Source organism: Ixodes scapularis, unplaced genomic scaffold (genome assembly GCF_016920785.2).
Source record: "Ixodes scapularis isolate PalLabHiFi unplaced genomic scaffold, ASM1692078v2 ptg000005l_1___fragment_1__unscaffolded, whole genome shotgun sequence".
In the NCBI taxonomy this organism is placed as follows: Eukaryota; Metazoa; Arthropoda; class Arachnida; order Ixodida; family Ixodidae; genus Ixodes; species Ixodes scapularis.
The window spans coordinates 1,058,009-1,068,214 of record NW_024609885.1 but is presented as its reverse complement, the minus strand read 5'-3'; the positions used below and the strand labels follow the sequence as shown (position 1 = coordinate 1,068,214).

The 10,206-nt window shown below is 52.8% G+C and overlaps 1 protein-coding gene across 1 annotated transcript; it reads right to left on the bottom strand.

Moving 5' to 3' along the window:
* Positions 1 to 1,223: 1,223 nt before the first annotated feature.
* On the bottom strand, positions 1,224 to 4,021 carry LOC121833852 (regulator of telomere elongation helicase 1 homolog). The gene has a single exon (XM_042287559.1). It carries the CDS (start codon positions 3,242 to 3,244, stop codon positions 1,328 to 1,330), a length of 1,917 nt encoding a protein of 638 aa, XP_042143493.1. The 5' UTR covers positions 3,245 to 4,021; the 3' UTR covers positions 1,224 to 1,327.
* Between the last annotated feature and the right edge of the window lie 6,185 nt (positions 4,022 to 10,206).

Genomic DNA, 10,206 nt, shown 5'->3' with positions numbered 1-10,206 from the left:
AGTTGTGTTTTTAATTTCCTCACAGATATCGGCCTTCTACACCGACTGTGATTTTACTTTCTATCCTAAACTCATTGTCATATTGTTTACACTTATACACATTCATGTTCATGGTTTTATCATACATTTCGCTACAATAGCTCTTTCCTCTTCTTAAACCCGAATTGCAATAGTATAAGCTTGGCGCAATATAGCCTTAGTTGCTGATGCGCCAAAAAACCCCAATCAATCAATCAATCAATCAATTTCGCTCAAACGCGAGTACAGAGCTTCCAAAGAAACACCTTCGACAATCATTCGTACGTATTTTATTAAGACCATAGATACCATCGGCCTTTCTTGCACGGCACGTAGTTTTCGCAATGTCCAGAGAGTGGTGCAATAAACTCGTGCGTAAACTCGTGGTCCGTGTTGACGCACACTTGTCGAGAGAGTCTTCGCAGGTCTCTTCGGTACGCGAGAATGTCCTTCTCCAACTTGTCTCGCTGCACGTTGTCCGGGTCGAAAGACGCACTCAACTGGTCTCGAATGTTGCGCAGCATGTCGTTCCGGATCTCGCCTCGAATCCAGTCGAGATGCCCGTCACCGTCAACGATGTCGTAGACACCGACGCCCACCTTTATGCAATAGAGAAGAATCTCGACGAGAATCCACTCGGTGGCCTCGGGCTTTCTCCAAAAGTGCAACACCAGCTCGCGCGTGTCTGCGTCCGACAGTCCGTGCAATCTTTCGTACAATTCCATGAGGTTTGAGACGATTGTCGGAGTAAAATATATGCCCAGCTTCTCCATGGCAATCTCCACTTCTCTAACGTAGGTGTCATATTCGTCCGAAGAGGGAGGTATCGGCGCAGTCATAAAGTTTTTCAACACTCCTGCGTCGAACTTGTCCCTTCCACCAGTCCACAGGTTGTATCTCGTTTGAAATTCTTCTACCGACGGTAGAGTATTGGCGTATTCAATCACGCACCATTCGAGTATAGTCTTGTCAGACAGTCCCCGCTTGTCCAGTGGAAGAGTAGCGACTCGTACTGGAGCCTGGTCGGCCGAAACGGGATCGCTGTTGACCGAAGCAGCTGGTGTAGGAGCAGTCTCGCACGTGCACGATTCGAGTATAGGCTTGTCGGACGGTCCCCGCTTGTCCGATGGAACAGTAGCGACTCGTGTTGGAGCCTGTTCGGTCGAAACGGGATCACTGTTGACCGAAGCAGCTGGTGTAGGAGCAATAGTAGCGTCGCGAATCGTGCAATACCAGTAAGCGTAGCCCTGTCGGCTAGCCGTGTATCTGTGTTCGCGCAGATACGTGTGCAAACTGAGGATGTGCATTTTCATAGACGACCGTTCAAAAACGAATTTATCTCGAGCAAAGATTTCTTCGTGTCTTTGAAGGTGGACGACTCGTCTTCGCAGACCTGGACCCAATGCGATAAATCGCTCCAAACGTCGGGTCTAAAATACCTACTGTCGAGCAATAGGACGGCCCCCCAGTCGTTCACGTGACGTACGCAGCGTCCCACGGACTGGTTAACCGCTCGCATCGCCTGCGTTTTATACCATTCGTCCCCGTCTCCGCCCCTGCTGCGGTTAAACTCGACCTTGACCTTTACGTCCGGACTGTGATACGACGGATAGGGTAACCCCACGGATACGACGAGTCGAGCCAGCGAATCGGAGAAGTCGACGCCTTCGCTCATTTTCCCTCTGTGCACGACTAGAAACAGGGCCACCGTGCCGGGCTCTCCGTCAATCAACGCAGTCTTGTACCTATCGAACAAGAGGTCCGAGTTTTCAGAATCTTCCAGAAACAGATGCCCGCCGACCACCTTGACCAACTTGGGCCATAGAGGCACTTTGCGCCACACGTCTGGACAGGTCTGAAGTAGCTTGTAAGAAGGGAAGAAGCACAGGACGCCAGCCTTTGTTTCGCCGACATTTTTCTTCAGGATCTTGGTCGACTCGTAGACGACGGAACCTACGGCCTTGAGTAGCTCTTCGTTCTGGCATGCGCTGTAATTCATGTAAAACTCTTTGTCACCCTTGAGCGAATGCGAGATCCTACGGACAAAGACGTGACGCTTGGACACGACGTGTTCCTTGGCGGACACCTTGTGAGTAAAGAAGACGCCCAATTCCTTTTCGTACGACGACATCGGACTCAGAGTCCCCGAGGCCAGGACGATAGAGTGCGTGCACGACGACACAGACTTCATGGCGTAACTCGAGTCCATGCAGGTCATCCTGAGTTCTGGCGACTCGCGACCCTGGACGACAAACATTGCAAAGCCTTGGGCACCAAATATCTCGGGGTAGTAAAACTGAGTGACGATGCGGTCAATCAACGTGGTGTTTAACCGGTCGGACAAAGGATGTCGAGACGTTAAGGGACTCACGACTTGACCCAGGCTCACGTTGTCCGTCTTGAGGTAGCGTCTCGTCTTGGCCAGGAGATCATAGCCGCGAACAATCGCATATCCAACGTCGTTCATCATGGCCAGGAGCCCCTCGAAGAATTCGCGAAGCTCGACGTAGCGAGAAAATCGTCGTGCGTACGTCTGAAGCTGCGATCTGGACACTTGTAGGCACATGGCGTCTCTACAAAACGTTTCAATGTTGTGCGCCTCGTCGAGGATCAGAATCGCGCCGCTGAGATTGATGTTGAGCGTGCTACGGACGAAGGGATCGATCAAGTAGTTGTAGGGAGCCAGCACTATTTTCGACCTGGCTACGTAGTACTGTTCGTTGACGTAGTAGGGGCAGATATCGTTTGCAGCACAACTCTCCACCAAGTCCTCGATGTCCCTAACGTCGGGCAAACGCGTCTCTGGTCCATGCTGCTCTTTCCAATTGCGGTAGAATCGGCACGTCAACGAGGCCCTGTGTTGACTGCAGAGTTGGGGCACGTTACCGCTGTGGACTTCCCGTTCCAAGAGGCAGACTCGGTCCTTGCCGACGAGACGAGAAATGTGCGCGGCGTCTCCGATGAACGCCTTGGCCACCGCTACCATTTGGTCGAGCTGTTGGTGCGTTCTAGAGCAGAGGTAGATTTTGCCGCTGGGTCGTGTCGTTATCCATTCGCGAACGGCTCCGAGCATGGCCATTGTCTTGCCCGATCCGGTAGGAGCTTCTATCATGACGTTGGCTTTTTCTCCGAATCCGCGCAACATTGTTTCAAAGACGTCCACTTGTACGGGGTAAGGTATCCGGTCGCCCGGTAGTACGAGCCGGTAGCGGGGCGCCTCTTCCATACCCGCCAACGTTCGTTTTTGAAACGATTATACCGATCGTTCGTCTCGTCTTCGGAACTATAAATAGTCTGAGCGGAGTGGTTGACCTCGTCGTCCGTAATCTCTCCCTCCTCTTTTTCATCATCGCCATCGTTCCATTCGTCTAACACTATCCATTCTTCTTCTTCTTCTTCTTCTTCGACCTTGGTCATATCTACGTCGTTACTCATGCTTACGCGAGGAGATTGAGACGAAAACTCAACGTGCACGGTTTTTTTTAATTTTTATTGCCCAAACAAAGGATACCTACACAACCAGTCAAGGTAATCGCAAACTCTAAAGTACCTCGGATCTACGCTCTCGTACAGGCTCATAAAATCTCGATGCACTCTGGCGTTTTTCACGGTGCGTGGCTCGACGACGCTGCAAACGACTCGATCGGGAGGCATGTCAAGCAGGTAACTCAACTTGCGAACGCAGGCCACAAAGAAGGTGAGAGAGTCGGTCAGAGTCAGACACAGAATCTTGCTGGCCTCTTCGTAGCGAAAGGCGGTCGCGTTCGCGTACACTCGACCGCTTTCGAACGTGTAGTCGCAGATCACCGAACCGAGGGCGCTTGCGTCGTCGCGGTAGAGGCGAAAGTCGATGTATCGACAGGCCGTCTTGAGGTACCAGACTTCCGTCCGAACCAGTCTCATGTTGACGTACACGTTGAGTCTGTATCTGTTTTTCGTGCGGCTATGGAATCGATGCAGCGCTGCGCCTACCGTCATGAAGGGGCGGCCGACGAGAAGGATCGTCGCCGCGTGCATAGTCTCCAAGGCGTAGAGAAAGTCGACAAAGACGCTGGAGTCGCCGGGATTTCGAAGTCCGGTCGCGATGGTGTTTGCCAGGTTGTCGTAGTATACGCGTAACATGATTGTAACGTCGATTTCAAATAAAAAACTGAAGTTTCCCGCTTATATCGTTAGAGGAGATGGATGGTGAGAATATGGCGCGCATAAAAAACGCCTCAAACAACGTGACCCGGCAAAAGAGGACGGTAGCCAAGAATAAGAAGAAGCAGCAATTGGACAGTCGACAGCCAACGACTGCCGTGGACGACGTTCTCTGTAAGAACGAATTGCGTCGATTGGCCAAGGAGATGGAGATCGATCGCATATCAGAGAACGTGTACGGTAACATGCAATTCGAGGTCGATAGATTCGTCACCGAGGTCGTCGGAAAGGCCGTCGTCTACGCCCAGATGCAACACCGCAAGACGCTTTTTGTAGATGACGTGACCCGAGCTCTTTCCGAATACAACATCAAAGATTACGGCTGACGTCCAGGACTAATACAAAACACCTAACAATGTCTAATAAGAATAACGTTATACTCAAGAAGCCTCCTTCTCAGTTTGAAGAACGGCTCGAAAAGTCGATGGACGACTATTTGCGAGTGCACATTAAAGACTTGTACGATAGAGCCGGGGCGCACACGGGGTACAGGACCGACAGAGAGATAATGAAAGCCGCGTACGATTACATCGTGGCCAAGTATCGCAACGTTATACTTGGTCTATTTAACGACGTGACCCGAATGAACGACGTGATTAACGAATACACCGCGTTTCTTCTTCACTTTAAGAGGTCCGCCGAGCTCAAGGCCGAACACGAGAAGGTGGCCGTGCCAGCCTTAAAACACGTCATCGTCAGAATGTACAGAGATCAGAACAATCTACTCGGCAAGTTCCTGGCCACGGTGTACACGCGAGACAGACTGAAAGATGCCGGCGTCGAGGTGGTCATGAAGACCGAGGAAAAAAAGCTGTACGACGCCGACCTTCACGACGTAGACAGCCTGGTCGAGACCTTTTACGACAACGGTCTGGACTATGTCGGCGTCGAGTCTTTAATTTCCAGCTACAACTCGAAGCTGAGGGGTGTCGGTACCAAGAGACGACTTTCGGACGACGCTAGACCGTCTCTTCGGGATAGCACGAACGAGTCGCCGTCGACTCCTCCTCCTCCTCCCCCTCCTCCTAAGGAAAGGACGCCCATGGAGAAGGAGTCGAGCGTCGCCCAAACATCAGCTCAGACTGCGGCGGAGGCGGCCAATAGACGGCGGTCGGACGACGCGATACCGTCTCATCGGGATTCGGCTCCTCCTAGGGAAACGACGCCCAAAGAGAAGGAGTCGGGCGTCGCCCAAACGTCCCCTCAGACTGCGGCGGAGGCGGCCAAGAGACGACGGTCGGACGACGCGATACAGTCTCTTCGAGATTCGGCTCTTCCTAAAGAAACGACGCGCAACGAAAAAGTGTCGGACGTCGCCAAGACGCCGTATCATACTGTTGCAGCGGAAGACGAAGGAAGCGGTTGGCTGTACGTCGTCGGTGGAGTTGCCGTCCTTGCCACAGCGGGAGTCGTGACTTACGCGGCAATGACCTATTATAGAAATAAACGCGCTAAAGGCGAAAACGTGTTTCTGTAGCTGAAATAAAAAAATGACCACCGACAATCTCTTGTTCAAACCTTTGAAAGCCATTCCCATAGGGTTTGAGGCAAGGTTGGAAAGTAGAGTCGACGACTACTTTAAAGATTTTTACTACGCGCTGTACTCTAACGCTGGTGTCGAAACTACCCGTTACAAAGACTACGGCGACACGGCCAATCGCGTGTTTGATTACATTGTGGCGAACCACGCTAACGACACTCGAACGGCGTTGTACGATCCGAAGCGAGCCATAGACTTGGTCTTTTCCTACACACTCTATCTCAAGAGCATTCAGTCCAAGGTCAATTCGCTGGCCAGCGAGAAATACAAGCCCGGGTTTCTGCGCAACGTAGTCATCCCGGCCCTCAAACACTTGATCTACAGAATGTATAAGGACCCAAACAACGTCCTGGGCGAATTCATGTACACAGTCAGGACCAGGGACGTGATAAAGCAGTACCCCGAGGCGTTGGGCGTGGAATTTGCTGGCGACGACATGCTTAGTAATTTGTACGACTTGGACGTGTACGACCTAGATGCCGTGGACAAGTACTTGTACGGCATTAGCGGCGGAATGTACTACGACGTTAAAACCAATACGTTTAAAAAGTACAACTCTGTGCTCGAGCGATACCAGTCCCAGATCTGGCAGGATTCCGTTCTAAAGTTTAAGCGACTCTTCGAAGAGTGGTGCAAGAAAGTCACGCGGCACTCTTCGTGGTCTAGCCAGCATCCAGCGTTCGATCCACTGCTCCGGGCCGTTTTCGATGCCGCGGGCACGCCGCAGTGGGACGCGGCGCTCGTTCGCTGGGTCGCCGCCGAGGAAGGTCAGACTCTTCGCATTTACGCCGAGTTGAAAGCCAAGGTTGAATATGCCCAGACCTTTATCGACGAAAAGTTTTCTCCGGAACTCTTGAAAGCCGTTGGCGAAATCGCAAAGATTGACAACGTCAAGCGGTTCGTCTTTCTCTCCGCACCTACGCTGTCGCCGACCGAGTTGCAGGCCATACTAGACGCGTTCGAAAAGATTTTGAAGAACTACACGGAGCACAAACATAGGGACGCGCTCGTCTGGGCGGTGACCCATCCGGCCGCGCACAAAGTCTGCGAAGAGGAAGAGACGAGGGACTTGTTTAACAAGATTAAATCTGACGAGTATTTGCAGGACGGTAGCGCCTTCATAACGTCACTATTGGCACATTACGCCAAGTTTCGGAGCCTAGAGGATCTCCTGAGAGAATTTGCTAGGGACCTCGGTGCCGTTCGCAAGGACGCCGTCTTGAGAAAGCGCTGGCTGGAGAACGACGAGGAGGACATTAGGAAGGCCTTGATCGACGTCGACTGGAAGGTGCTCTACGAAAAATTTGAGCGATTGAAACCGCACCTGAACGAGTTACGACGACTGCTCCTCGCTGGCGTGGGCGATAGCGGCGACGTCGATGAAAAAATGGAAAAATTGGGACCTTACTATCCTTTAATCGCGAGGCACGGCAAATGTATGTTTGACGAGGCCGACGCCGCGTCTCTGTTTGCTCGCGCCACCTCCAAAGGTTTGTACGAGTGGAAAGTGCGTCTCAAGTCAAAGTTTCCCAAAGACGATTTCGATAGACTCTATCGGCTCGTACAGGAACGCCACAGAGACTACGAAAACATGAGAAAGTTTCTCGGTGACAGCGGCCTGCTTAGTGCCCCTCCGCTCGTGAAACTGCCTTCGAGCGTACCAAACCTAAAGACTTGGAACGACGCGATCCTGGCCACCATGAACGCTGCGCCCGAACTATGGATCGAAAAGATAATTAGCCAGTCGAAGTGTAACTTGCAGACGCTGCGCAAAAATGTTTCCGAACTCAAATCCCTAATGACTACGGAGCGCGAACGTAGAGATAAGATCCGCGAGTGGGGAATGAGCGGACCCATCGATAGATACCCGCAGACGCACGAAAAGGACCCAGTCGCCTTTGGCGAGTACGAGGGTTTCGACAAGGATTTGTTGGACAAAATCAAAGCCCCGTACGACATTGTAGCGACGGTGGAGTTTGATCGCATTCGAAAGGCGCACGAGAATTTCGAGCGGCACTCGGAGATTGTGAGGCGAGCTCGGTCGGCGGTCGCTACACTGATAGAGGCGAACAAGGAGTACGTGAAACACGTCGCGACGTGGGGCAAGCACCGCGCTTCCTTTTTTCCGTCCACCGAGGCGTCGCGCGAAAGCGTAAACAATCTCTTTTCGACGAGATCGGCAAATGGCGAAAACTATTGGGAGCTGCATCGAGACCTCGGGGTCGCGCAAATCACCGAGCTGTTGCACGCGGCGCGAACGGCGTACTGGAAGACCAAGCAGTTTAGTCTGGAAGCTCGAGTGAGGGTCTACCTGCGCAATCTCGTCGGCACCTTGCGCGTTTCGCAAAGCGCCGTCTCTTCCAAACTGTCTAGATTCAAGGTGTCGAGTCTGCTGAAGATGGTCGATGCGGAAGACGACGACGACTGGAAAATCGAATTTATCCGCTGGACCGTGGCGAACGAGGACGCCGACGTCGCTCGCAAACTCGTCGCAAAATCTTACGACGCCATGTGGAGGCTCTTGCGCGAAAGAGTGACGGTCGAGTTTTTCGAGTTTTTGCGCGAGGCCAAATACGCGGAAAAGTGCGTGGACCGCCGATTTCTACGGCTAGAGGACACAGTTCTGGAAACTTTTAGGGAGCGTCTCTTTCTCGATTTCGCCGACGAGACGGACCTGAGACCAGAGCTAGAGGCGTGGCTGGCGTGCCACGCCGCCTACGCGCAGATGGTCGACGCGGTCCGCAAAGAGTTTCCCGACCTGACCCGAGTCGAAAATCTCAAAGTGCACGGATCGGAAGAGGTACGTAAGGCGATCGAACGTACCGGTCGGAATTACGCCAAGTGGCTAAACACGGAAATGATCTCGCCAAAGGACACGCTGGCCACCGTGACCGAGAAAGTCGCCAAGATTAGAGAGTTGGTGGAAAACGAAAAGCGCTACAGAGAGTCTCTGCGTGACTGGGGCATGGACTCTCCGGACGGAAAGTACGTTCGTCAGTACGAGGACGGCGTTACCGGACAAGACGATTGCCTCGCCAGGATAATACGCGAAGGCGCCATCGACGTTGTGGCCACCTTTCCCTGGGACAGGATCGCAAACGCCCACGCAAAGAGAGCGGCCTACGTTCGGCGAAAGGCCGAAATATACGAGACTCTGGGCCAAGAAACGGACTTGATGGACTGCTTTCGACACGTCGAAAGGCTAACGCGGGACCTGAAGCTTTCTCCCTGGCCGCAGCGAGGCGATAACGCGAGAGTGCTCGATTTTCTAAAGCGAATCGAATTGACGGCAATGTCGCAAAAAGACCTGATTAAGCGTCATCACGCCGACCTGACTCGAAGCTTCGTTTCCGAGCTATTGAACATGTGTAGGGACGCCAAAAACTACCTGGCAATGTACAAAGTCTTTGAAAAGTACAAGATATTCGGAATAGTGAAGCAGCTCAAACTGTGGGACATTACAGATGCACCTGACGTGCCGAAGACTGTATTTGACACGGAGACCGTCTCGTATCCAAAGTGGCTGGAGGGAGTCTTCGACTCTCGGGTAGACTGGGAAAAGGCGAGTCGGTCTCTCGTCGCGGCGTACGAAGATCGCAAAAAGACGCTAGACATTTCGTCGGCTCTGGACGCCGAACGTTTGATCACGGAACCTCGCGCCGAGGCGTACGAGGCGGCTGCCAATTCCGACTTTGTCGCCGTCAGGCGAGCGTACAGGGAGGGCTTGCACCGCCCCTTGCCTGCCGCGACGTGGGAATCTTGTCGGAAAGAAATTGTTCGTCTGAAGGACAAGGTACAACACAAGCGCGCGTCTCTGGCTCGGGAATACGTAGCAATCTACGAGTCCATCCTCGCGCACCGTCGCGCCGAAGACGAATCGCCCGCAAAGTTAGTGACCAGAATCTACTCGGACGAATCGCTGGGCAATTCAATGTCGGACCTAAAGGAAGACGACGCAGATGCGGTAGAGTATCGGCACTTGCACCTGGAAAGGGATTTGAAGTTGTATTCAAAATTATTGGCGGAATTGGACGCGACGAGGGAAGCGTTGCGATCCGCGAAAGCAGACACTGACATCGGCACCTGTCCTAACCTAAACGCGGAGCCCGTCGTTGGCACAGTGTTTAGCGTCTTGTCGACGCTGCGTTCGGCCCGCGCCGTCAAGAGTAAGGTGGACGCATGGAACGAGTCTCTGCGAATAAAATCTTTATTGATTGAAAAGAGAAGCAAGCCGTTTACTCGAGACTTGTTCGTCTTCCTATCTTCTTCTTTGTCGGCACGATCCGCCGCGGCCCGGTGGCCGAACTCGGACGCTCCGTTGGCTGCATCTTCGAGGTCGGGATTCGACGATTGGTACTCAAACTGGGTCCTGCCCAGATACGTGTGCGACGAGAGCGATGGCGAGGCGTACGCGACCGAGATGCAATTTTTGAAGGATCGCAGGG

Coding starts and splice junctions, on each gene's coding strand:
- LOC121833852 (XM_042287559.1), bottom strand. CDS start 3,244: ATGGAAGAGGCGCCCCGCTACCGGCTCGTACTACCGGGCGACCGGATA.